The 27,732-nt window shown below is 45.5% G+C and overlaps 2 protein-coding genes across 8 annotated transcripts in view; one reads left to right on the forward strand and one right to left on the reverse strand.

The window, feature by feature from the left end:
• Positions 1-1,909: 1,909 nt before the first annotated feature.
• On the forward strand, positions 1,910-23,196 carry CCNB2 (cyclin B2). 2 transcript variants are annotated; one of them, XM_036303247.1, is made up of 9 exons: positions 2,098-2,121; positions 4,869-4,997; positions 5,079-5,192; positions 13,960-14,130; positions 14,234-14,392; positions 15,913-16,149; positions 16,451-16,591; positions 21,580-21,690; positions 22,923-23,196. In XM_036303247.1, exons 1-9 carry the CDS (start codon positions 2,098-2,100, stop codon positions 23,031-23,033), a joined length of 1,197 nt encoding a protein of 398 aa, XP_036159140.1. In that variant the 3' UTR covers positions 23,034-23,196. The 2 variants fall into 2 exon arrangements, with proteins under 2 accessions (XP_036159151.1, XP_036159140.1); XM_036303258.1 differs by lacking the exon at positions 15,913-16,149 and having other exon boundaries at positions 1,910-2,121.
• A 3,296-nt stretch (positions 23,197-26,492) lies between these two features.
• MYO1E (myosin IE) overlaps positions 26,493-27,732 on the reverse strand; it is a 189,614-nt gene continuing 188,374 nt past the window's right edge. For all 6 annotated transcript variants that reach the window (XM_036303216.1, XM_036303197.1, XM_036303205.1 and 3 more), the window contains one exon: positions 26,493-27,568. In XM_036303216.1, the coding sequence (XP_036159109.1) occupies positions 27,492-27,568 (77 nt within the window). In that variant the 3' untranslated portion in view covers positions 26,493-27,491. The remainder of the gene's footprint in view (positions 27,569-27,732) is intronic.

Here is a 27,732-nt window from a genome sequence, read left to right on the forward strand (position 1 = left end):
CCTCACCCCCTCCCCCCAGGCCCTCCTCTGTGTGTGACGGGGTAGAGCCATAACCTCCCCATTGGCCCTGCCCTGAGTGTGACAGTGGCGGTGCCCCAACCCCCTGATCGGCCCAGCTCTGTGGGTGATAGAGGGCGGCGCCCCAACCCCCTGATGGGCCCTGCTCTGTGAGTGACAGGAGGCAGTGCCCCAACCCCCTGATTGGCCCTGCTCTGTGCGTGACGGGGTGGCGCCGCAACCTCCCCATCGACCCTGCCTTGAGTGTGACAGGGGACGGTGCCCCAACCCCCCAATCGGCCCTACCCTGAGCGTGACTGAGGGTGGCATCACAACCTCCCAATCGCCCTGCTCTGTGCATGACAGGGGGCGGCGCCCCAACTCCCCAATCAGCCCTGCTCTGAGCCGGACCAGGGGCTGCACCTAGGGATTGGGCCTGCCCTCTGCCACCCGGGAGCAGGCCTAAGCCAGCAGGTCGTTATCTCCCGAGGGGTCCCAGACTGCGAGAGGGCACAGGCTGGGCTGAGGGACTCCCCCCTCCCCCACGAGTGCACAAATTTTTGTGCACCGGGCCTCTAGTATTATAATAATAAAGCAGAAATATAATTTTACTCACAACCCCAGTGCATTAAACATCTATTTTCCTTCCCAAGAGTTTTTCTTATAGGACGATGGGTACACTAACATCTTGCTATGCTGCTTAGTAGCTGTAGTTATTCCTGTTTTATAAAAGAGGAAACAGGTTTAGAAATGTAAGATGCAAGGGCAAGGGAAGGAATTTAATACAGATCATTTATCTTCATTTAAGGCTTATTGGTACCCCAATAATAGAGAGGTAAACCATTTTTTATTTTATTATTATTATTTTTTAAATATATTTTATTGATTTTTTACAGAGAAGAAGGGAGAGGGAGAGAGAGTTAGAAACATCGATGAGAGAGAAACATTTATCAGCTGCTTCCTGCACACTCCCCACTGGGATGTGCCCGCAACCAAGGCACATGCCCTTGACCAGAATCGAACCTGGGATCCTTGAGTCCAAAGGCGGATGCTCTATCCACTGAGCCAAACCAGTTAGGGCTAGAGAGGTAAGAGTAGACTAGGTGTGATAGGAATTCTGGCTCAAATGCTTGATGATGCCTGTTTTCAGGAGTCATTGCACTACCTTTATTGTGGGCATTGGGCCTTTCTTTACCTCTTCCTTCTCCCCCTTCCAGTTCTTCTCACTTTTTTCTTTCCTGTTTTCCTGTCGTGACCTGATCCTCCTAGCCTTCTGCTCAAGGCTGGATCACACCTTCTTTTTCATTCTAAAGCATTCTGCACATCATAGGATCACTTATTCAACGAAAATTTATTGAGCACCAACCAAAACACATACCAAGCAATGGTAATAGGTGCCGGCAACAATGAAGATCTTACATGAATCACAAATCACACCAATGGCATTTACCTTTTCTCCTTTTTGCCTCTTCTGGGAATCTTAGCTTTTGGATAAACGCCACAATTCCCACTCCCTTAGCACACGTTTGAGTCTCAACTACTTTATACCATGCAGCTCTGAGCCACCCAAGGGCGCTTGTTCACGAACCAAACCAACCCAACCTGAACTCCAATTCGAAATTTCCGGAAAAGGAATAAATATCCGAAATGGCATTTTCAGGGTGCTCCCTAGAGCCAACTTCCGCCCACCCAGTACAAACGTAGAGCAACATCCGTAGCTGAGGCCTTACTAAAATTCAGAGAAGACGTCCTACGTCTGATTTCTCACTGAGACATTTAATTGTTTATCTAGGCGGCGGCGATTTTTTTTTAAAAGACAGGCAGAAAAACAACCGGTTGTTATGACAAACGTCTGGAAAGTTCAGCCAATCAGCATGCGGGAACGCCTCCCGCTTAGCCAATGGGAAGAGCGCACCGTGCGTACGGCCGCTCAATGGGGGCGCGAGCGGCGCGGTATTTGAATCCTGGAGCTAGGCGACCTCGAAGATCCCAGCGGTGCGGGCTCAGAGTGCGGACCTAACGGCGCCGCGGACCCCTGTGCCCCCCACTCCCGCCGCGTCCCTCCTCGGGCGGCCGGCAGGCCTGCCTGGCCGGTCCCTCATGGCGCTACTCCGACGCCCGACGGTGAGTGAGCCCGGCGACACCGACCCGGGCCGCGGGCTGCGGCCGCGCCGGCCCCTCGGCCGCGTCTCGCTTCTCTCCAACTCCGAGCTTCTGGGGAATAGGACGTCCCCACCGACCCCCCGCTTTCCTCTTCTCCCGGCCCCCCGCTTCCCTTTCTAACCCCCCGCTTTCCCCCTCTTCCGGCTGCCCGCTGCCCCTGCGGCCTGTCCTGTTCCGCGGGCCTCTCCGGGCCTGGGCTCCGCAGGCCGGTTTCCGGCCCTGCGGGTCTCCGAGCTGGGGTGGGGGTGGGAAGGCCAGGCCAGCCCTGGGAGGTGGCACCTGTACCGGGAGCCGCCCGAGCTCGGGCCTGGCGCCCTGGGGCGACCCGAGTGCTCTTGGTTGGTAGAGAGCTATCGGAACACCCGCCTCGCGGATTTCCTCCCTCTGCTCGCAGACTCCTTACCAGCCAAGGGATCCGCGGTGGGGGTGGGGAGAGGACGGGAAGAAATTCCGTAGTCAGTAGAGTGTTCTGAATGTTGGATCAAGCGTGACCCCACTGATTTCATCTTTGCAAAAATCCAAGTGTTGATGGTGTTTTGGAAGTTTTCCCTGCGGGCTTGAATTGTACTTGGATCTACTTTTCCTTTGCTGCTGATCTCCGGCCTCCTGGCTGTAAGGCTGGTTTTAAAAAGCTGGATAAAAATGTAGTGACATTACCGGGCTTCCACCTTTAAAACGTTGGCAATTACTGTTAGAAAAATTGAACAGTATGACTTACTTTTTTTTTTTTTTTTAAACATGTTTTTATTGATTTCAGAGAGGAAGGGAGAGGGATAGAAACATCAATGATAAGAATCATTGATGGGCTGGCTGCCTCCTGCACGCCCCCTACTGAGGGTGGAGCTGGAAACCCCGGTGGTGACCTTCGGGTTCATGGGTCAATGCTCAGCCACTGAGCCACACTGGTGACTTTGGAGAATCCTGATAAGTTGAATACATTCTGTTTTTACTTCCCACCCTTTTGTGATCGAAGTCGAACTGATGAGTAATTTTTGTCTAATCTACCCCATAAAGTTCTTTTATAGTCAAATTCTTGAGTTTTCCTTTGCCCTCTCTGTCCTGGTAGGCCCATTCAAACCCCCTGTTGGGAGATTCTTTAAGATTAGGACTCCCAATTTCTGGGGACTAGGACGTGTTGTTTTTTTCTTGTGACATACTTTTCACCTCTATAATAAAATTAAGTTTTTTGGTTATGAATTGCTTTTCCTAGCAGGTTTTGTTTCTAAGCACATTTTGTCTAAAACAGGTTAAGGTCAACTAACAATTGTTATTTCATGCAATTCCAACTTTATGTGAATTTCAGAGCAAAACTATTTTACCCATGAAAACTATTTCCTTTCGAAGTAACCTTAACATAAGAGAGAGTCCATTCTATGGTAACCTCATTTTAAAAGGCTGTGTCTCTACAAGATCATGTCTACACAAGCACTTCTTATTTCTAGAATGGTATTCGAATCAAAGCTAGTTTAGGTTTTAAACAGCCTATTATAACTTTAAAAAAAATCCTCACTGGACGAAGAGAGAGAGAGAGAGAGAGAGAGAGAGAGAGAGAGAGAGAGAGAGAGAGAGAGGGAGAGAGGAGAGAAACATTGATATGAGAGAGAAACATTGATCGGTTGACTCCTGTGTGTAACCCTAACTGGGGATTGAACTCACAGCCTTTTGATGTACAGGATAATGCTCCTACCGAGCCACCCAACTGGGGCTTGTTATAACTTTTTAATATTGTGTCTTAATCACACTTGTTACTTATCTGTGTAAAGGAAGGTTTTTAAATACTGCAAGTAACCTTTCATAGATAGGGTTCTCTAACAAGTGACATGGGTGCTATATGAGAAATAGTCACTGATCTGTTAAGCTCCTAATGGGATTATTATAGACTAGAGGCCCGGTGCATGAAATTCATGCGGGGGGTGGGGGTGGGGGGGTCCCTCAGCCTGGTCTGCAACCTCTCCAATCCGGGATCCCTCTCGCAATCCAGAACCACTAGCTTCTAAGCGCTCACCTGCCTGCCTGCCTGATGCCCCTAACTGCTCTCCTGCCTGCCTGATGCCCCTAACTGCTCTCCTGCCTGCCTGATGCCCCTAACTGCTCCCCTGCTGGCCTGATGGCCCTAACTGCTCTCCCCTCCTTGTATGATCCCCCTAACTGCCTATCTGCACTCCCCTCCTAGCCTGATCCCCCTAACTGCCTATCTGCTCTCCCCTCCTGGTCTAAACCCGCTAACTGCCCATCTGTTCTCCCTTCCTCTCTGTGCCTTCAGACCCTGAGCTCTCTCAGCTGAGGCCGCGCCCCCATCCTGATGCCCCCCATCCAGGCCGGGTGACGTGGCAGACCTGCGCGTGCCTCTGCCCGGGGGTCTGCCCCCGGCAGCAGCCTCATGTCTCCGATGGTGCAAGTCCCTGCCCCCATCCCTGCCCACCAGCTCCTGTGCAAGCACAGCCTGTTCAATGGTTGTGACTGGGACACTGTAGGACCAATTAGCATATTACCGCTTTATATATATATAGATAAGGTAGATGAGTGATCTGCCTAATGTAGAGTGATGTTATCAAACGCAAATAGTATTTTTAGATTTCCTGAAATGTACTTTTTTCTCTTGCCAATAGATCTCAGCATATTAACCTTTCCTAAAGCAATTCTGAATTTGGTTATCTGACATTAGCCAAGTGCTTTCAGTTGTCTCAACTCTTTTTAAATTTTTTTAGGTGTCCACTGATTTGGAGAACATTGACACAGAAGTTAATTCTAAAGCGAAGAGTCATGTGACACTCCGGAGAGCAGTTTTAGAAGAAATTGGAAATAGAGTTACAACCAGAGCCACACAAGTAGCTAAGGTAACAACCTTGAGGACTGTATGGGCACCCACTGGAGCAACATTGTCTGTCCTGCCCTATTCACATATCTTTTCCTTGCAGAAAGCTTCAAACACCAAAGCACCTGTTCAACCCACCAAAACAACAAATGTCAACAAACAGCCGAAACCTGTTGCTTCTGTGAAACCAGTACAGATGAGAATGTTGGCTCCAAAGGTAGGAAGTTCTGAATTTACAAACTTACTTCATGAAGTAGCCTGTTTTTGGCTAGGCTGCAAGGTGCCTTTTCTGCACTGCAACTTTTGAAGAACATTCACAGTGAGAGCTCTGCTTTGAAATAACATTGTAAGAAATGAATATATATATGCATTTTAGTGATGATACCATAATTTAATTTATGACCTTGAATAATAGCTAATTACACCTAAATTAAATTTAGTGATCTCAGAGTGAAATTTGGTAGTTTTTGTTAAAATAACCGTAAGAATGAACTTGCCCATGAAGACTGTGGAAGCTCACAATTCTGTGACTGGTTAGCTCAGCCTGTTCCCCTTCCACCATGTTCAAGTTCATGTATGCTGTCATTCCTAGATTATATACACTCATGTGATTACCATGAGCTGGCTCTGTTGCAGGTGCTGAGAATACAACAATAACTACTTGGCTCTTTCCAGGTCAAAGATATGTATATATTGTATGAAGTTTTTCCAAATAAAACTGGTTAAATGAGAAATATATACATCGAACACTTACTATATGCATTCAGTTATATTAAGGCTGATAAAGGGGCATCTTGCCTTCACAAAGCTTCTATAGAAAGGGCATCTGTACCTGAAAATTAAATTAGTAATCTTAGGAAACGATCCTAGATGCACTTCATGGAATAAGTAAGCATTTGTAAGGATAAGGAGAAGCTGACAGGAAAAAGCACCTTTTGGGGGAAGGAGGGGAACAAAGCAGTAGCAAGAATCAAGGCACCAAATGTGTTTTGGGTAAGGAGTCTACAAGACTAACTTGGGTCAGGAGGTTTGTGTGAGGAAGCAGAAGATAAAGTTGGGAGAAGGTTGCAGTTGTATTTGAAGGCCTTGGAATTTAGATTTTTTTCCTGAAGGCAGTGATTTTTAACCTTTTTCATCTCATGGCACACAAAGTAATTACTAAAATTCTGCAGCACACCAAAAAATATATTTTTTTCTGATTTGACCAAAAAAAAAGGTATGATTTCGATTTATTCTATCAGGGAAAAGAACTCAGTGTCCCTGACTAGCCAGGTATTGTATGTTTTAAAAATTCCTGTGACACACCGGTTGAAAATCGCTGCTGTATGGCAATAAGGAATGTGAAGAGTTTTGAGGAGAAGGGAATGATGAAACTGGGTAGGGCGGGAGAAAGGACCATAAATTAGGGGGAATTGCAATTGTCTAAGCTGGAGCTGATGAGGGTCTTGAACCAACCTATACAGATGCTCAGAGACAACATCAAATGTGTCAGGATGTACTAGAACTCCTTTTGCAGACACATCCTGTATGTTGAAGGAATTCTTTGGATATGTTGCTTGGAGTGGAGGAGTGAGACCCTTAAGCACTGAGTAAGAAACCATCCTATCTAATAATAGACAAACATGGTAATTGACCGTACCTTTGCTATGCCTCCCATGGGCTAATCAGCACGATATGCAAATTAACGGATAACAAAGATGGCGAATTTGCATACTGCAGGCAGGGCGGGACAGTGCGATCCGCTCGCGCCGCTGCCTGCCCCGCCACCCGCCAGGCCTGCCATCCACGTGTGCGACCTGGCGGGCAGCGGAGCCTGCAGTTTGTGTGCGCGCCCTGGCGGCTGGTGGGGCGGGGCACGGCGGATCACGTTCCACCTGCCCCGCCGCCCACCGGGCCTGCCGTGTGTGGTGGGCAGCGGGGCAGGGCGGTGCGGCAGAGGGCCTGCCATTTGTGACCCAGCGTGGGATCTGGGCCTGCCATCTGCCACCCAGGGAGCCGGCCTAAGCCAGCAGGTAGTTATCTCCCGAGGGATCCCAGACTGTGAGAGGGCACAGGTCCCGCTGAGGGACACCCCTCACCCCCTCACTCCCCCCACCAGTGCACAAATTTTTGTGCACCGGGCCTCTAGTTTAGGAATAAATTAATAAAAAATAGGGCAGTCAGGAGAGAGAGGTAGCTTAGGGGAAGGTGTCTTGTTTGGCTTTAGATGTGTTGAGGTAACAGAAAGATATCCACTGGGAAATATAGTTAGAAATGGACCAGCAACATCAGAAGGAGGGACAGACTTGGGAAGCTTCTACCTGGAAGAGGTGGTGGCAAGATGTTGCTGTACATAAAACAAAAAAAGCTTCAAATCAAGAACTATAAAGCTCCGAACAAATACTCAAGATCAACCTTCCCTTAATGGGCCTTTCCTGGGAGGTTGCCAGTGGCCTCCTAAATGCCAGTCCCAGAGCAGCTTTTCAGACCTTGAGCTCTTGACTATTACTAAGCATTTATATGGGTGACTGTTTATGTGGTTCCTCCTGCACTACAGGAGGGCCATTTGTCAATATATTTTAGATGGTTATTCTCCATACCTAGTAAATCTGTTTTTAAAAATTTATCCTAAAAAAATGGTCACAGAGACAGTAGAGGACTTTTAAATAGTGTTGTAATGAATATCTCATAATAGAGACATATTCTCTATTAAGAGATCAGTTAAACCCATTCAATGAAATGCTGTGAATACCATGTTTTAATAGAATACTTAAAGATGTCAAAATGCATGTTACAGCCTTGGCTTGTGTGGCTCAGTTGGTGAGGGGTCATCCTGTGCACAAAGGGTTGCCAGTTCAATTCCCGGTCAGGGCACATGCCCGTTGTGCACTTGGGGGTGTGCATGAGGCAGCAAATTGATGTTGCATTCTCACATTGATGTTTCTCTCCCTTCCTCTCAAAAGTCAATAAACTATTCTTTTTTGAAAAATGCATGTTACATTAGAAAACATTCAAATTATCACATATGATGCAATGAAACCCCAAATTTGCTTTTAAAAATGTTTTCATATGCAAAATATTGATGATACTTTTTAGTATTATGTTGGGCTTAAGATTGATTTTTATTTTCTTCCTTAAAATTGTCAGATTTTTTTCACCATAGATACATATTACTATTTGAATTGAAGAAGGAAAAAAGACCAAAAAAACAACAACAAACAAACAAAAAAAACAAAGAACCAAAAATATTGTGAACAAAACAAAGGAGAAATTTCCTTCAGAACTTCACTCTCTGAGTTCCCTTTTCTCCACATTTGGCTGACTCCTTTTTCTCAAGCTTCCTGACAAAATTGAGGCCACTGTGTTTCAGATAAAGAATTATGGACCTGTAGCTCAGTTTATCTAAAAACCATTTCTGTGATTGAAACATGCTTCTAGTTTCAGAATACATGGGGATTAATGAACAATAATTGTTTCCAATTCAAAGGTACTTTTCTCTGAAAAAGAGTACAGGAGTGACCATGACATTTACAATGTAGGGAAGCCACACCTGGCAGGGTAGCCCCTCTGCTCGCCTGTCTCCCATCAGCCCTCTAGCTTTTGCTCTGTCCTCTGCTCCATCTGCAGAGTCACTGTTGCTCCGTACAGGTGTTTAAAATGCCTGTCCCTATAGCTGCTTAAAATGCCAGTGAAGCACAGGGTGTATAACAGCAGTGAGCCCTTCCATTCCATTCCACAGCATATTACATTCCCTAAAGCTAATCAGGGTAACTGATTTCACCTTTCTATAGTTGTGTGTGCCTATGTATTCACGAGTACACAGTCTCTGCTACAAATTGGGAACTGATCAGAATCAAGTTTTACTTGGAGTCTTTCCTTGTTGCACTTAATTGACATTGATTTATGATGTTTGGCATCATAAATTTAATAAATGAAGAAACTCTGGCCTGGCCAGTGTAGTTCAGTGGTTGAGTGTCAACCTATGAACCTGGAGGTCACAGTTTGATTCCCGGTCGGGGCACATGCCTGGGTTGTGGGCTTGACCCCCGCATTGTTGGGTGTGCAGGAGGCAGCCGATCAGTGATTCTCTCTCATCATTGATGTTTCTATCCCTCTTCCCTCTGAAACCAATAAAAACATATTTTTTTTTTAAAAAGAAGAAACTCTTTTACTAAGATTTGTGTAAATACCTATATATTTGCCCATCAGTATTAATTGTTCTCTTAACAGACACAACTCACTCAATGTTGGTACTTGGAGAATTTCAGTAGCCTTGACTCACACTTCACCCAGCTCATAATCAAACAGAAGTTCAAGTTCAGCAAAATCTCACATCTTCATTGTTTCTGATTGACTTTTCAGTTGTCTCTGACAGTTCACATAACTCATTTGTTCGTCTAACTTGAAGGTTTTAATTCTTTAGGCTGATTTTGTCATTCAGAGGTTTGTGCTGCATAACTAGCTGATACAGTTTTTTATTTTACATGCAGTAGCCCTGGGCAGAGGGCCCCACAGTTAGTTTATAGGGCTTAGGCTACTACTTGCATGATGAGTGGGATCTTAAGAAAGATCTACACTAATAAAAGAGAAACATGGTAATTGGTGTACGACTGCTACCCTTTTCATTGGCTAATCAGCGAGATATGCAAATTAACTGTCAGCCAAGATGGCGACCGGCAGCCAGGCAGCTTGAAACTAACATGAGGCTTGCTTGCCTCAGTGATGGAGAAAACCAACGTTCCCCGCCTGCGACTGCAGGCCTCTGAGCCTGCAGTTTCAAACACTGTAACAAATACCGCCAGACTTCAGCCAGCAGATTCGCAACATTGTATGCAAAGGCAGAAACCTACTTTCAGGAGCGGAGGCCTAAGAGCTGGAGCCAAGCCTCAAGCTAAAGCTGGCCCAGAATAAAAAAAAAAAAAAAAAAGGAAAAAAGGAGCGTTTGGGAGTTCAGTCACCCCCAGCCTGAAAACAGCCCTCAGCCCCTCACCCAGACTGGCCAGGCACCCCAGTGGGGACCCCACCCTGAAGGGTGTGTGACCAGCTGCAAACAGCCATCATCCCCTCACCCAGGCTGGCCAGGCACTCCAGTGGGGACCCCCACACTGATCCAGGACACCCTTCAGGGCAAACCAGCCGGCAACCACCCGTGCACCAGGCTTCTATCCTATATAGTAAAAGGGTAATATGCCTCCCAGCACCGGGATCAGCATGACAGGGGGCAGTGCCCAAACATCCTGATCGGCCCTGCTCTGTGTGTGACAGGGTGCAGCATCCCAACCCCCCGCCTCCCCTCCGGACCCTGCTCTGTGTATGACGGGTTAGAGCCATAACCTCCCCATCAGCCCTGCCCTGAGTGTGACAGTGGCGGCGCCCCAATCCCCTGATTGGCCCTGCTCTGTGGGTGATAGAGGGCGGCGCCCCAACCCACTGATCCTCCCTGCTCTGTGTGTGACAGGGGACGGAGCCCCAACCCCCCTGATGGGCCCTGCTCTGTGCATGACAGGGTACGGAGCCCCAACCCCCCTGATGGGCCCTGCTCTGAGCCCGACCAGGAGCTGCACCTAGGGATTGGGCCTGCCCTCTGCCACCCGGGAGCAGGCCTAAGCCAGCAGGTCGTTATCTCCCGAGGGGTCCCAGACTGCTAGAGGGCACAGGCTGGGCTGAGGGGACCCCCCTCACTTCCCCCCGAGTGCACAAATTTTTGTGCACGGGGCCTCTAGTTTTAGAATAATTAAGCTGGAGTCCAAAAGGAATGCTTTTAGAAAATTATGCTGGGGATATGGGGATATAGCTAAACTCAGGTGTACTTCTGAACAGACATGAGTAAACATTTCAAGCTGCTGAGGCAGCACATGACGATACAGTGGGGCCTTGACTTACGAGTGTCCCCACTAACGAGTTTTTTGAGATACCAGCTGTCTCTCAGCTGATTTTTTGCATTGAGTTGATAGAGTAATTTGAATTAACGAGCTCCTTAACAACCTGGGTCTCAAAGTCAAGGCCCCACTGTAATCTCTGCTTCCTTAAACCAGCTTCCTGGAACTGACTGCCCTCCCTGGGGAGAGTGAAAATGCTTATCCTTGAAAAAGGTGACCTTACACTGAAGCTACATGTACTTATTAAAATGTGCATTCTATTCCAGTCACTCTTGCTCAGTTCCTTCAGTGAGTTCAGTTGCCTTAGGATAAATCTAAACTCCTTAGTTAGATTCTTGCTCACCTTTCCAGCACATCTTTGCATACCTCACGTGCTACCTCCCACCATCCCAAATCAGTGTGTAGTCCCCACACTTGCCTTTATCTCTTGGCTTCCGCTGGGACTTTGTACTGGTGTACCTTTTCCCTACTCATTTTCCTGAAGGTCTTCCCCTCTCTGGTCACTGTCCCTAGGTTTCTCCCTGGTACCCCAAGTAGCATTTCTTATTTATTCTAGCCCCTTGGAATTCTTATATTCTTGAATAAATGTCATGCCTACCAGAATACCTCTTATTCTCCTGGCCCTTTCTTGGTTTAATAACTTTGATTTAAGAGGGAAGGGCCTGTTTCGAATTGCTATGTATATCTTGTTGGTAATGTTTTATCCTTTTCTAAGATTGGAAACTATAATCATTGAGCTTTAATGTAAATCAAAATTGTTTATTATATAGCATTCTCTTTCTATATTTATTACTTTAATACGTATTCTTTACAGCCTACCAATTCTGTTAGGTTTTACTTTGAGAAGTACCTCTCATTCTTTTAAAAGGTAATGGTTTATTTATACTTCATTACTAAACACTTGCTTTAACTTAATGTATTTTTAATGTGTGATTTGAAAAAAAAAACCACCCCATCAATATAAGAAAATAATTAGTGGGTGTATACCTCCTCGGTCTTTGCTCCCTCCTCCTATTTTATTCATAGGCTGGAATGTGCTTTTCTGCTTTTTAGTTTCCAAACATTTTCTCAGTTCAGAATAAATTAATTGGCGAGAAGAAAGCATTACACTGGCAGAAGAGGTTACTGCTAAAGTGAACTGTCAGCTGGAGGAATCTCTGAACCCAGGTGTCTAAGCTTCTTTCAATAAATATTCATCAAGCACCTACTCTATGTTAGGGATGACATAAGTATTTGAGATACCTAGTGAACAAATCAATTTAAATAAATGTAGGGTTATAGAGCTCACATTCCAGGAGAGGTAGAAAGAAAATAATACATACCATACATACGTAAACTCTGTAATATATTAGGCGGTTATAGGTTACATGGGAAAAACACACTAAGAGATATGAAACACATGTGGTGGGAATAAGAAGCAGATGACCATTTTAAGTAGAAGTCAGGAGAGACCTCAATGAGAAGGTAGCATTTAAACAAAACTTGAAGAAGTTGAGGGAGTTACCCATCGAACACAGGAACAAGCGCATTCTGGGAAGTGGGAGCCTGTTTGCAGTGGGGGAGGCTAGTAGGTTGGAGTGAAGCAAACTAAGGGAGAGGAGCAGGAGACTGGTCAGCAGGGAACAGGAAGATCAGATCCTGCAGAGCCTGTAAGCCATTGTGAAGACTTAGGGTTTCACTTTGAGTAAATTAGAGAATTTTAAAGGGGAGTATATCTCTAAAGACTTCATCTACTACATCATGAGTTATTCACCTGAAATTTGTTGTTTTGGCTTTAACATATTTTATTGATTGACTAGAGGTTCGGTGCACAAAAATTTGTGCACTCGGTGGTGTTGGGGGGGGGGAGGTCCCTCCGTCAGGCCTGTACCCTCTCGCAGTCTGGGACCCCTCGGGGGATGACCACCTGCTGGCTTAGGTCCGCTCCCCGGGGGATTGGGCCTAAGATGGCAATCAGACATCCCTCTGGCAGCCCGGCAGCCCTCGGGGCATGTCTACTTGCCAGCGGGGAGCAGACCTAAGCTGCAGTCTGACGTCCTTAGCGCTGCTGAGGAGGCAGGAGAGGCTCCCACCACCACCGCTGTACTGGCAGCGCAGCCATCAGCCTGGCTTGTGGCTGAGCAGAGCTCCCCCATGTGGGAGCTCATTGACCACCAGAGGGCAGCTCCTGCATTGAGTGTCTGCCCCCTGGTGGTCAGTGTGTGTCATAGTGACCAGTCATTCCCAGTCTTTCTGCTGTTAGGGTCAGTTTGCATATTACCCTTTTACTATATAGGATAGAGGCCTGGTGCATGGGTGGGGGCCGGCTGGTTTGCCCTGAAGGGTGTCCCGGATCAGGGTGTGGGTCCCGCTGGGGTGCCTGGCCAGCCTGGATGAGGGGCTGATGGCTGTTTTCAGGCTGCCTGCACCCCCTTCAGGGTGGAGGTCCCCACTGGGGTGCCTGGCCAGCCTGGATGAGGGGCTGAGGGTTTTCAGGCTGGTCAAGCCCTCCAGCAACTGAAGCTCTCAGCCTCTCCTTTTTTTTTTTTTTTTTTAAATTCTGGGATTTATTTACCTTCTATAATTGAAACTTTGTTGCCACTCCAGCTCCGAGGCCATGACCTGCTGAAAGCAGGTATCTGGGGTTTGTTTAGCTTCTATAATTGCAACGTTGTTGCTTAGAGTGGAGCTCAGAGCCTGGCCGCAGCAGGGAGGAAGCTTGGCTTCCTCCATCACTGGAGCAAGCAAGCCTCCTGCTCGCTTCAGCTGCGTGGCTGCCGGCCGCCATCTTTGTTGGCCGTTAATTTGCATATCTCGCTGATTAGCCAATGGGAAGTGTAGCGGAGGTACGGTTAATTTCAATCTTTGTCTATTATTAGATAGGATTGCTTGACCTTAGAGATATGTGACAGAGACAGAGTGAAACATCGATTTGTTGTTCCACTTATTTATGCATTCATTGGTTGCTCCTTGTATGTGCCCTGACTGGGGATAGAAGTTGCAGTGTTGGCGTATTGGGACGATGCTCTAACCAACTAATCTACCTGGCCAGGGTTATATGATACTTTTAAACCAATTAGCTCTGCATGTATTTGATGAAGGCTGCTCCTAAAGTGGTAATACATGCACTTTAATTTGCCAATGTAGGAGCCTTATCCTGCACCTGAGGATATCTCCATGAAGGAAGAGAACCTCTGTCAAGCTTTCTCTGATGCTTTGCTCTGCAAGATTGAAGATATTGATAATGAAGATTGGGAGAACCCTCAGCTCTGCAGCGACTACGTTAAGGATATCTATCAGTATCTGAGACAGCTTGAGGTGAGTGGTCCTTTGTGTTTTGGTTGTGTAAACAGTGTCGAATGTACCACACAGCTGGGAAGGAAACGAGTTCAGCTCTTTAAACTTTTAATTCTCCCAACAGGTTCTGCAAACCATAAGTCCACATTTCTTAGAAGGAAGAGATATAAATGGACGCATGCGTGCCATCCTGGTGGATTGGCTGGTACAGGTCCATTCCAAGTTTAGGCTGCTGCAGGAGACCCTCTACATGTGCGTCGCCATTATGGATCGATTTTTACAGGTAAGTGTGGCTGCGGGGACTTCGTACCAGGGGTTCACAGAACATTGCGTTTATGGGATGTCAAAGTGTGGTAGCTTTGAAGAAAAGACCAAAAGCCAATTTATGAGAAGCCAGAGAACTTCAGGGGCTAGAATGGGAAGCTCTCCAAGTGTGTCAAACCTCTGGTGGTTCTGAGCAACGGGGGGCATTTTAGTTCGGCCAGCCTGCTGAACAGGCTGGGGGAAGTACGGCATTGCCTCAGTCACTCCTGAAGGAGCTGTGCCAGCAGATGGTCTGCAGTCAGTCTGAAGCCTGTGGGGCCTGTGATGTTGGCTTTCCTGGCCTGCTTGCAGTTTCCATAGTACAGTATTCTTTGGTGAGCTTCCTCTGAAAAGAGGAGTTTGGTTAGAGAACTTGAAAGTTTCCAGCCAGGTGTGACATTGAATCATGGTAGAAGTGGAGGAGGCAGAATTTTTTTTTTTTTTTAGAATTTTTTATAAAAGCGTTGGGGTATGTGGGGGGAGTGTATTAGAATGAAATCTCAAGTAAGGACTGTAAGAAATTAAGGTGAGAGGCAGAGTGATCATCAAAATATTTATCAGTTGGTAACTCAAAAACACCAACCACTTAGAAGAAATTCCAGACATAAACCATGAGTGTGTAATCTACCAAATAGTAGCCTTGCAGATATGATTTATTTATGTAAAGTCAACGTTTATGATACAGGTTTAGGTCAAGTATAAACAATACAACAATAACTGTGTTTATAATTAATGACCCTAAGATACTACAAAATCCTAAGAAACCATAGTGGTTTTCATTATACAAGTGATTTACATTATACAGTCATATTTTTGGTAGTTTTCAGTAATTAGAGTTGAAGCAAGAAAAGCAAAGTCTCAGTTTTATTTGTTTTTGTTTTTCTAAGGAATTAAGGGGGGCTCTTATACCCTAGACTGAGATTTTCACTGACTATGAAACGTCTATGAAAGATTCTTCAGACTGAATAAAGAGTATACTTTTGGTGAGGATGACAGAAACATTGAAGAATCTCCTTCCTTGTCCCCAGGAGGCTGTTGAATTCCTGCTTTTTGGCTTGGCCTTGTGCTGATTCAGACCATGTTGAGTGTCACGTTGGGGCTTCCCTAGGCACTCCAGCCAGGACAGCGGGCATGGAGCAGTGACTGGGAGCTTCATTGTCATGCATAATTCTTCTCCACTCAGCAATTGAGTCCTCTTGGACTGGTGTCTGAATCTCTTATCAGACCATCTGTTTTTACGTTGGGGAAAATACATATTTCATAGGGTTTTTGATTCGATGAGGTGATTGTTAGAATCTTAGCATTGCGCCTGGCATGTCGTGAGTACTCAGTAACAGACAGCTGCTGTGAGCAGTGGTGGTACCGGCTGTTAACATTTAGGCCTCTGATGTGAGAGAGTCGATGTGCACATCTCCAGGACTCGGTTCCCTCTCGCTCTCTTCCACCCAGATTTCCAGTCTTCTTGTTAGGTATGACTTGGACACATTCTTCTCCAATTAGGTCCAGCCAGTCTCTCGTAAGAAGCTTCAACTGGTTGGGATTACAGCTTTGCTTTTGGCCTCCAAGTATGAGGAAATGTTTTCTCCAAATATAGAAGACTTCGTTTACATCACAGACAATGCGTATACCAGTTCCCAAATCCGAGAAATGGAAGCTCTAATTTTGAAAGAACTGAAATTTGAGTTGGGTCGGCCTTTACCACTACATTTTTTAAGGCGGGCATCCAAAGCTGGGGAGGTAAGTGCCTCCAATTCTGTAGGAGACTTTATTTTGCTGCTTGTTGTCTCAACCCAGAAACATTGATCCAATTAAAGTGAAACTTATGAATTTATAGGATACATCTTTTAGATAAGTCCCAATACTTATTGCATCAGCTCTTAAGAGAAATGACCTCACATTCTGTGTTTGACATACTGTGGAGTAGAATGGTTCCTGGGAAGGAAAAATGAGTTTAGTGGATTTGTGTTCTTAGTCCTCCATCCAGAAATTTGCAAGATAATAACTGTGCTCCTTCCTGTCTCTGGCTGTTCTTTCGTAGGTTGATGTTGAGCAGCACACGTTAGCCAAATATTTGATGGAACTGACTCTCATCGACTACGACATGGTGCATTATCACCCTTCCAGGGTGGCAGCGGCTGCTTCCTGCCTGTCCCAGAAGGTTCTAGGCCAAGGAAAATGGGTGAGTATTGGATTTAAGAAGAAATTTGTCAAGTCATATTGTAGGACCTCTTGACAGGAAAGGCATTAGCATTTTTATAATTCTGTCCTTCAGCAGTTGTTAAGAGTCCAAAGGCATAAAAAAAGCTGTTGGAATGGTCCAGATGGAGAGAGGTGATGACACCATGGTACACATGTGTTACAGAGTCATAAAGAATGAGGACGGCCCTGGCCAGTTTGTTCAGGTTAGAGCATCAACCCTAGGACTGAAAGGTCTTAGGTTCGATTCCTGGTCAAGGGCATGTACCTCAGTTGCAGATTCAATTCCCAGCCCTGGTCGGGGTGTGAGTAGGAGGCAACCAACTGATATGTCTCTCTCACATGGGTGTTTCTCTCTCCCTCCCTCCTTTCTTTCCTCCCTCCCTCCCTCCCAACCTTTTCTTCCACATTCTCTAAAAATCAGTAGAAAAAATATCTTCACTCCTAGGGTGAGGATTAAGAAAACAAATAAGGAAGGCCACCAAGAACTAATAGGCTAAGATTTCTTGGATATTTTGTTAAGTGAAACAAGCAAATTGTGAAGCACACAAGACAAAGCAAGGCCAAAGCCCAGCTGATTCGCCAGTACAGATAAAATGAGCCACTTTTAGATTCATACAAGGAGACAAAGATGCTAGCTCCTCAGGTCCTTGTCTCGCTTGCCAAAGAGAACAACATTGAAACAAAAGGGACTGGATGACTGCAGTGCAGGGCATGGGATGCCATTTGTGCAGGAGCCTCTTCTAGACTGCCACCAAGCAGTTGTATAGTCTGTAGCTGAACCTGAGAGCAGCAGAGAAGAGCCTCCTCAGAACCAGGAGGTGATGAGAAATGGTCTCCTAACACCTCCCAGGGGAGATAGGGAGGTGAGTGGGAGCTGGCTTAGAGGCAGCTCCTCCCATGCTGGCCAGCCCCTCGTTCCGGGAGGGTCACGAGACAGATAAGCCGTGGCTCAGGCCTCTGCCTGCACGGCCTATGTGGATACATGCAAGATACCAAGGCATCATGGCAGAGCTGCTTCCTCCATACAAGTGTGTATAGTTAACACTTTATGTAAGAAAGAAGGGCAGTAAGAGAGTATATGTATGTGTGTTTATGTATTTGCTAAGTTTTAAAAAAATGAAGGAAGACCAAAAAGGAGTGTAGATGGATACCCATTGACTTAGGTGGGAACAGGGGAGAAGGTGGAGGATGGGAGCAGGACTTCTGGCTATAATTTTTATTAACTTGTATACAATATAATGTAACTTTTTAACTTTTGAACAGTGGAAATGTTTTATGCAAACCATAAAATGGAATTAAGCAGAAACAATTTCACTATCAAATTGATAATAGAACATAGGGAAGAATTAATTCAAATGACTTTTGAACACAGCATTCTGACTATGCATCCTTAGTGGGATTTGAAGTTAGACAAAACAAAGGACCAAAAAAGGCAACATACTTACAGTTTACTTAGGAAGTTTGTTAATAATCTGTTATTATAATTCTGAAACTATTTATGTATTGTAGGATAAATAAATAAACATTTAAATTATTAAGGATTTAAAATGTTCACTATAAGTAGAAAGAGAAAATATTGTTAGTAATTAAACACAAAAGGGAAAACCCTATAACATTAAATCTGTTTTGGAAATGTCAGTAAATGCATAATGAAGGGGCCGAGAAACAATGGCCACCCAGTAGCAGTCAACATACCTAGTAGCCACATCTTTTTTTTTTTTTTTTAATTTGATACTTTAAAAAATATATATATTTTATTGATTTTTTACAGAGAGGAAGAGAGAGAGATAGAGAGTTAGAAACATCGATGAGAGAGAAACATCGATCAGCTGCCTCCTGCACACCCCCTACTGGGGATGTGCCCGCAACCAAGGTACATGCCCTTGACTGGAATCGAACCTGGGACCTTTCAGTCCACAGGCCGATGCTCTATCCATTGAACCAAACCAGTTACAGGCCTAGTAGCCACATCTTGAATACAACTATGGCTCCTTTAAGAAGGCTGATTTCAGGGCTGTGGCAGGAGAAGTACAAGATGAGCAAGATAGCAAGCAAAGATCAATGCAGTGGGTCACATCAAAAGGAAATGGGAACTGGCTTCAAAAGGCTTTTCTGACAAAATTTGAGCATGACAAGGAATAGTGAAAGTAATAGATTATAATACATTTCAAAAATTCACAAGTCCATAATGAAAAGAAGGAAAGGAAAATGGAAAGGAAAGGAAACAGGCCCTGGCCAGATAGCTCAGTTGGTTAGAGCATCACCCCAATACGCCAAGGTTGCAGGTTCAATCCCTAGTCAGGGCACGTACAAGAATCAACCAAGGAATGCATAAGTAAGCGAAACAACAAATCAGTGTTTCTCTCTCTCCCTCTCTCCCTCTCCCTCTTTCTCTCTCAAACCAATCAATAAGTAAAAAATTTTAAAAATAAAGAAAGATAAGGAGGAAGAAGATAGGAAGAGAGAGAGAGAAAGAAAGGGGCGGCTTTTTTATAATCAGTCAAAAGCCAGCTATTTACAGTGGAAAGAATGGTAGAGTATGAACCAATATAATGCATCAATTGATACTTATGTCATTAGGTGAAATTTTTGGGCATGAGATCCACATGGTCTCAAAATATCACCTCACAGATACGTAGTAATACTGAAGAAAAACTGTACCTTTACGATGGAGAAGTTTTATATATATACTAGAGGCCCAATGCACGAAATTCATGAAAGAGTAGGCCTTCCCCCCGGTTAGGTTGAAACGGCCCCAGTGAGGTCGGGACGGCCCCAGTGAGGTTGAAACTGCCCGGTGAGGTCGGGACGGCCCCGGTGAGATCAGGACGGTCCAGGTTAGGTTGCAATGGCCCCAGTGAGGTCAGGATGGCCCCGGTGAGGTTGAAACTGCCCTGGTGAGGCTGAGACGGCTCCAGTGAGGTTGGGACAGATAATGGGGACCAGTATAGACTGATGAACAGGGGTAGATGCAGAGGCAGAGCAACATTGAACAGACTGTCAAACTACAGTGCGAAGCCTGGGGAGGGTTTGCGGGGGGGATTAAGAGATCAACCGAAGGACTTATATGCATGCATGTAAGATTCACCAATGGACACAAGACACTGGGGGTGTAGGGGCCGGGGGAATGTCAAGTGGGGGGAAAAAAGGAGACATATGTAATACTCTTTGTAATACTTTAAGAAATAAAAATTATGAGAAGGTAAAAAAAAAAAAAAAATAATAGAGTAGGCCTTCCTACCCCCGGCTGCTGGCACCAGCTTCCCTCTGGCACCCAGGACCCAGGCTTCCCTCTGGCTATTGGCACCCAGGCCCCAGGCCTCCCTTGCAGAGGGAGGCCCTGCCCACCTGCTGTAGCCCGCCAGTCGGTGGCCTGGGCCTCCCTCTGCGGGGCGATCATGGGGCGATGGCCGGCCCCCAACCAATTGTATCGCACCCGCCTTGGCTGGCCTGGCGCCAGTGTGTGTCATAGCAAGGGTGGTCATCCAGATGGTTGTTCTGCTGTTCAGCCATTCAGTTGATTTGCATATATACGTAGGATAAGTGTGTGTGTATATATATGTACATATATATATGTATATTGTGTATACACACACACATACAATTTTTATATAATATACATGGTGAGGTGAAAGGTTTATAATTATGAGTATGCAAAACAGTTTATTCTTGTATTAGTATTAATTATTGTATTATTTTCCACACAAACAATACAATTGCATATATATATAGGGTATCCCCCCAAAAATGCATGCATACTTTAACAGCCGATAGCTACTAAATGAAAATGAAATGTATTTTAATAAACACTGCCTTTATAATTATTCAAAGTCTGTGTATACATTTTTTGGCACACGCTGAAATACTTTTTGTTGCACTATTTAAAGGTGAGTTGCAGACACCATGATAAAGTGGCAAAATGTCAATTGATGAATCTACACAAAGGATATAAGATGTTCATTATATTATTCTTTTAGTTTTTCTGTAGATTTGAGATTTTTTGAAATAAAAAGCTTAAGGTAAAAAGGCCACTGGTATACGAATGGTACATAGTTCTGGTACCAATGGCTCATTTTAGCCAAATTACATTACTCTCAGACATGCTTCCTTGGGCTCTAAACCTACTAACTACAGGTCTCCCTGTTTTCTGGGAATTGACTTCATAGTACCAATAGTTGTGTGTTATTTCAGGATTCGCTCCTGTTCAGTTCTTTTTTTTCTTTAATCTTTTTTAGTAGTAAGATTAAGCTGTGGTTTATTTTTCCCAATTACATTGTACCTGTGAAAGAGATGTACTTCAGCTTTTAGTATTTATCACAGAACTGAAATAAAGTCAGGTTACATATCTTCATACATGAAGTCTTATTATCAATCAACACTGTCTTTTGCTTGAATTTTGTTCTCTGGGAGGCTGGGTATGGAGGCTTCTCTGAGCGCTCGCTGTTCTCCAGGGCTTGTGAGAGTCCTGGGTGGCCTTTGCTCTTCCCGATTCAGTAAATTAGATGCTGCCTATGGCCTAGCTGTTGTCTGACTGACAATATGGCTCTTGAGCTCCCCGCCAGCCACTGCCATGCTGGGCTTTGATGGGGGGTATGTGACATGCCCTAGTCCCAGGTTTCTGCCATAATTGTGACAGGCATTCCTTTGTGGGTTTTGTTTGTCCTCTGCCCCACTTGCCATTCCCTTTCAGTGTGGTGAGAGGGGTAAGCAAGAAGCTTTGTTACATGAAGTACCCTACTTACACTGTGGAACCTTCTTTAAAAAGATGATGATAGGGGAACTTTGACTTGATTTAGCTGAGAGCCGCACAACATCCTGGCTTAGTCCTGGCTGCTCTGCTGGGACCAGGAGGGACGTTTGTTCTTTTACAGCTTTTACACAGAAATGTCAGCATGTGTAAGATGGCAGTGGGCCTCCTTCTAAAGAAGTGGAGGCTTTATCGTGCCCCTCTCTTGCGTTGTGTTCCAGAACTTAAAGCAGCAGTATTACACTGGATACACGGAGAACGAGGTGTTGGAAGTCATGCAGCACATGGCCAAAAACGTAGTGAGAGTAAACGAAAACCTGACGAAGTTCATCGTAAGTACTCCTTGCTAAGCTGTGAAAGGTATTTGACCGTGGACTTTGCATATGAGAGTATGTGTATCTCTTTGTTTGTGTTTTCATGTAAATATATTGGCATATGTGTGAGAGTTTGTTTTAGCACAAGCTCTCTATTTTTCTAGTACACAGTGGATGGAGCATACTGATAAATGCTGAAAGCAGTTTTGGACTGCCATGCGTCCAAAATGGAAACCATTCCCATTCCATATGCACTGGAATATTTACGAATTTAAGTTACCATAATTTTTTTTACAAACCTAGAGATGTCACTAACAAGTCTGATTTTAAAATTGGGCGACCAGAGTTGATATGCGAGGTTTGTGGCTACAGAAGCACTTGGTGTGTGGGGAAGGTCTATAGACGCTGATGGCGTGCAAAGGGTTAAAACAGGCCAACGATGCCCAGGCCCAGATTAGTCATCCAGGCAGCCAGCTGTTCAACAGACGTATCCACGCCTGTCCCAGTGTCCCGTGGGCTCAGCCAGCAGGGAGCGCTGGTCGGCGGGTGGTCGGAACAGCAGGGGCCCACCTCAGATGGCCCAGAGGAAGGCTTGGGTATCTGGGTGATGTTGCTCAGGGCCTTTGTCCAGGATCCTTTGGGACAATGATGAAAGGCACCTGCCTAGCAAGCATGTAAAGGAGGGGCAAGAAGCCCATTCGGGAAGCGTCCCGTGTGGCCCCCCCCGAGAGAAGGAGCCCGGGGAGATTGGGCACTGCCCTGTGCTTGTATGACACAGAATGTCAGCTTCACAGAGAGTGAGGCATTTGTACCTCACACCCGGGTTTGCTTTCTTACGTGTAGCTTCAGCACGATAGCACACAGTGGAAGCATAATGTTTAAGTCCTGAGGGTGTTGTCTGGGCTCTGCTAAGCACAATCGCCACTCAATGTTTATTGCCAGGTATTGCTGCCAGGCCTGATGGTACTTAGGTACAATAAGCACAGCTTCCACCTCCCACCCCTCTGGTAGGGAGCCTGCGCCTTGGAGCTGGAAGTCATTTGGTACTACCAACTGGGCCTGCTCCATTACTTGGCATGGAAGGAAGTTGTCAGGCACAACACAGTGTGGCCTCAGAGCACTTGCTGGCATCACCCTACCACCTGAGATTGTGGGTCTGGCCCTTCAGTACTTGTAAATTAGACTAGGGACAAGGTGTCAGGGGACGGAGGGGGTCCTGATGTATCCTTAACCACAGATGACTTCTGCAGGCCATCAAGAATAAGTATGCAAGCAGCAAACTCCTGAAGATCAGCACGATTCCTCAGCTGAACTCAAAAGCCATTAAAGCGCTCGCCCTCCCTCTGATGGGGCAGTCCTAGGCCCCGGTGCTCGGGAAGGCGCTTCGTCTGGCCCTTTCTCTTGCTCATTTGGAACTCGTGACTTTGTATGTAATTCTTTGGTCTACTCCATGAAACCTCTTCTCAGACCTATTTTCTAACTATATATTGAGGAAAAATAAAGCTATTGATTTTTCTTAAGGTATCCTGTGTGCATTTGTGCATTCTATACTGAATAAGTCAGTAGATACTTGCTTTGACTAATTTCTCTTTGAGCTATATGCATACAAATTATTGCCTTCATAGCTTTGGGAACGACCTTCCTACCATTTTTCTCAAATGGAAAATCTAGAATTTGGCTTTAGTGATTGCCTACTGATTCCTAAACTTCCTGAATATGAAAAGATTGATTCATTATGAAAATTTAAAAGGAGAGGCTAATCATGGCTATTCCCTTTCTAGAACCTACTCAATTATTCTCTTAATTCCCATACAGAACACCTGGCCCGCTGGGACTGTGGCTACCACAGTAACCATCACAATGGGTCTCAATCTCACAGGCTCACTGAGACTGGGAATAGCAGCCCAAAGGGGCCTGTGACATCCTGTTAAAGTAGAAACTTGGGATGCAATTTCCTGTTGTGCTGTTTCAACTACATTATGGGTTACTTTTTTTTTCCAGCAGGCATGTGATCACATTCAACATTGTTTTCTAAGGGAGAATGCATTCTCAGTTTCCAACCACTAACTTAGAAAACAAAACCCTCCTAAAATAAATGTGTCTCTTATAGCAACAATTTCCCAAACTATTAGTTCAACAAGATGTTAATTGGACTTTTGAGAAAAAGGAGTTAGTCATACATTTGGGAAACATCACAAATGCATGTGAGATTCTTAAAGATTCTGAGGTGCTTCAGTAACTAAACTGATTTCACTCAGTGTTTTGGAACCTGGATGTGGCTACAAGCTGCCTTCTACATGACAGCGAAGCCCACAGGTGCCTGGTTCTGTGACTGGCTCTGACTGCCCCTGAGGAGAACCTGCTTCGTCCAGGGCTGGCTTCTCACCCCTTCCCCTGGGCAGGCCAGCAGCCCTCCTGACTAGCTGAAGCATTTAGATAGAGACACTAGTGTAAAGTTTCATAAATCCTCTTGTTGCGATAGTGGGACTTGTTCCCATGGCAGCCTCAGACACTGACAGATGACTAAGTGTGAATGGTAACTAAGTGAGACCACAAAAGGGGGCTTCCCTGGCTCCGACTTCTCATCAGGAAAGGATGGGTTTGTAGGCATACTCCAAAGACATTTTATAGCTTCTTTATGACATACTTTGCTTAGTTAAGTATTAAATACTCTGACTCAGGAAATTCCTACTTTTGGATGTCATGCAAAGACCTTTAAGATACTTCCTTATGTGCCACAGCAGGCGCCCAAACTCGGGTGTTATAAATGTGCAGTCAGCTGTAAAGGTAGGAGTTGTAATATAACAACACTGGAGTTAGGAAATGTGATGAGGTAACCAGTATTTGAAGAGCACAGACCCGCTGGGTTGTTGGGCCTGAGCCTGGGAGCTGTGCGGCCTGTGGGCGCTGGGGTAAGGGTGTCGACCTCAGATGTGCTAAAGTGTGTCAGGCCTGGAGCACAGTGTCTGGAGGCGCATTAATGTGAGTGGCTATGATTTTAAGGAGGTTGCTGGTCTGGGATGGACTCTGGGTATTCAAAGGTGTGTTAGATAGAGCTTTTGCCTATCAAAGGAGTTACAGATTTATAGCTGTTGATTCCTTTTTTGGGAGTTTTTCTTTTTAGATTTTTGATTTTTGAGAGAAAGATATTAGATGCTTAAAGGTTGACAGATTAGACTGACTGTCAAATTCTTTGTTGAAGACTTAAGATTAAAAGTGTGGGCCTTGGGATCAGATCAGGGTTCAAATGATGGTATCTCTACTTCAGAGCTATGTGATCTTGGGCACAGTAGTGAACTGTGCTGAGCCTGCTCATTTGCAAAGTGGAGATTTTAGACTAGGCCATAGCTTCCTCTCTGAAATCAATATATACACACACACACACGCATACACACATACACTATAGTGTCAATAGGATCACCTTTCCTCATGTCATCACATTATGGCTTTATTTTCCGCTCTTAAAAGGTAATGAAATATACTTTAAATGTTATGGTATTGTTACTGAAGAGGGTTTGCTCCCTGTCCTTGATAAAACACAGAATTCAGTGGTTTACTTTGTACTGAATTCAGATACATTTTGCTCTTTATATGTAACCCCTGATAATTTTCCCCCGCAGGACTTGGGGATCCTGAAATGACAAAAAGTTTTGTGCTGGTCAAACCCTACTTTCCCAATAGCTTATGAATGACTGTGGCAGAATAATCCCAGGGTCACCTGGTGCACTGATAAACTTGAGAAGTGCCTTTTTGCCCTAGATTTCAGCGAAAATGCTGAAATTGAATAAAGTGGGTCGCTGTTCTTGGGTTCGTCAATTAAGGAGTCTTCTGCTGTGAGTGTAGGGATTTCACGATGTATAAGAGAACTGGCTGGGTCCTCACTTCCAAGATGACCAAGAAAAGAAGGAACAACGGTTGTGCCAAAACAAGCTGTGACCATGTGCAACCTATTGGTTGCACCAACAGCGCCTGATACAGGCCCAAGGACAAGGCCATTAAGAAGTTCATCAAAACATAGTAGAGGCCACAGCCTTTAGGGACATTTCTGAAGCAGGTGTAGTCCATGCCTCTGTGCTTCCCAAGCTGTATGTGAAACTACCCTACAGTGTGAGCTGTGCTCTTCACAGCAAGGTGTCAGGAATCCTGAGCCCAGAAGGACCCCCACCCCCACCCTGATCTACACTGGTGGGTGCTGCCCCACAACCTCCACCAAAGCTCATGTAAGGAGCTAAGTAAGTCCTAAGGGCTGAAGAAAAGTTCTCTGGGAAAAAAAGAAATGGGAATTGTACTTAAAAAAAGAAAAAAGAAACAATGACTGTGGCAACTGGGAGTGGAGGTAGAGAAGTGAGTCTCCCCTAGAACCTTTTCCTTATTATGCACATGCCATTTCCCCCAACTTTTCACTATTACTGCAGTAACACTGAATGTGTTGGGTAGGGCTGCCTTAGCAAAGTACAATGGCCTGGGTGGCTTAGCGATGGATTTATGGTCTTACAATTGTGGAGGCTGAAGTCTGAGACCCAGGTGCTGGTCTTCTGAGGGAAGACCTGTTCCAGACCCCTCTCCTCAGCTTGTAGCTGGCTGACTCCACATCATCTTCCCTCTCAATGTGCCAATCTGAGTCTAAATTTCCCTTTTATCAGGATGCCAGGTGTATTGGATTAAGGTGCTTCCTAATGGCTTCATTTTAACTTGACTACCTCTGTAAAGAACCTATTTCCAAATAAGGTCATATACAGAGGTACTGGGGATAAATATATTTTCAAAATATCTTTTTTGGGGGATATGGACACAACCCATAATAAATGTTGAGAAAGAACAAGGGGGTTCACTGATTCCTTTATTAGGAGGTAAGGGGGGTCCACAGAGGGGGGCAGGGGAAAATCACCTGTAGGGGAAGGGTTGGGAGGGGCTTGCGGGGGCGGAGCTAGAAAGCAGTAACACTGATTCTATAGTTGGAAGGAGTAGTGCACATCTGTAAGTACCTGGTGCGAGTTTTGTAATAAAACCTACCTTATGAATAAGTACAGTGGAATACTACTTAGTACATTCATACATGTTTCTACCATCTTGAGATTTTTTTATATATACAGTATATGATCTGTTTTATAAATGTACAGCTTGAAAAAAAAAAGACCCTTCTAGTAATAGGTACAGCATTAAACACAAAACCAACATGGGCCAGCCACATTCCCACTGAAGACCCAGAAAAGCAAGGCCGACAGCCCAACCCCCAGCCCCATTCAGCCCCGCAGCCCGATGGTCCCAGCAAGTGTAAACCAGCACCCCTCTGCTCCCATGGGCTCAGCAGGCCATGCCCGCCCCTAGCATTTGCACCAGAAGTGCCCACTCACGCCTGCAGAGAGGGGTCCTCCCTGAGGTGAGGGGGCAGAGGGAATGTGTGTCAGGTAAGGAAAAGAGGGATGAGAGAAATGTGCTCTTCAACTAAAGGCACTTGTCAGCGGCCGCCCACAGCCATTCCCTGGGCCTGGTGAGCGAGCGGGGTGCTGTTCTGATAGAGCCAACAAGGTCTGAGTGGACCCCGTCTGTTCTCTCACCAGGTTTAAATAGAATAAATAAATCTTAGTGGGTGGTTGTTTTGCCCTCCTGGGTTCTCATGAATAGGCTATCTTGTAGGATCATTTATGGAGTGACGACCCTTTCCCCAGCGCAGCCTTTCAATGTCCTGGGGAAGGTGCCAGAATAACTCCAGGCTGTGGCGAAGCAGCTGCCCGTTATAGATCAGAAGGAGAGCCCCAAATGTCCCCTCCCCGTCTGTGCCTGGAGCTCCTTCACCCATGTGCCAGTCTCTGTGCAAATCAGATCTTGGTCACGTAGTTGTTGGGGAACAGGCCCTGCTTGCCTCGGAGCCGGCCCGTCCACCAGCCAGAAGGATCTGTAGGGAGACAAATGGCAGAAGTGAAGGGGGGCTAGGCTGTTCTACCCTTTCTTTAATTTTTTTTTTCCATCACCATTAATCCCCTCTATGCCCTTTTCCACCATCACCCATCCCTCTACCCTGTCCCTTACAGCAGACCTACAGATGGGCCACTCAGAGCC

This window comes from Myotis myotis, unplaced genomic scaffold (genome assembly GCF_014108235.1).
Source record: "Myotis myotis isolate mMyoMyo1 unplaced genomic scaffold, mMyoMyo1.p scaffold_m19_p_1, whole genome shotgun sequence".
Taxonomy (NCBI): domain Eukaryota; kingdom Metazoa; phylum Chordata; class Mammalia; order Chiroptera; family Vespertilionidae; genus Myotis; species Myotis myotis.

Bases quoted from the DNA above. Each gene is read 5' to 3' on its own strand.
- CCNB2 (XM_036303247.1), top strand. From the start codon at position 2,098: ATGGCGCTACTCCGACGCCCGACG. The intron at 2,122-4,868 runs GTGAGTGAGCCC...AAATTTTTTTAG, and splicing joins CGCTACTCCGACGCCCGACG to GTGTCCACTGATTTGGAGAA. The intron at 16,150-16,450 runs GTAAGTGCCTCC...GTTCTTTCGTAG, and splicing joins GGGCATCCAAAGCTGGGGAG to GTTGATGTTGAGCAGCACAC.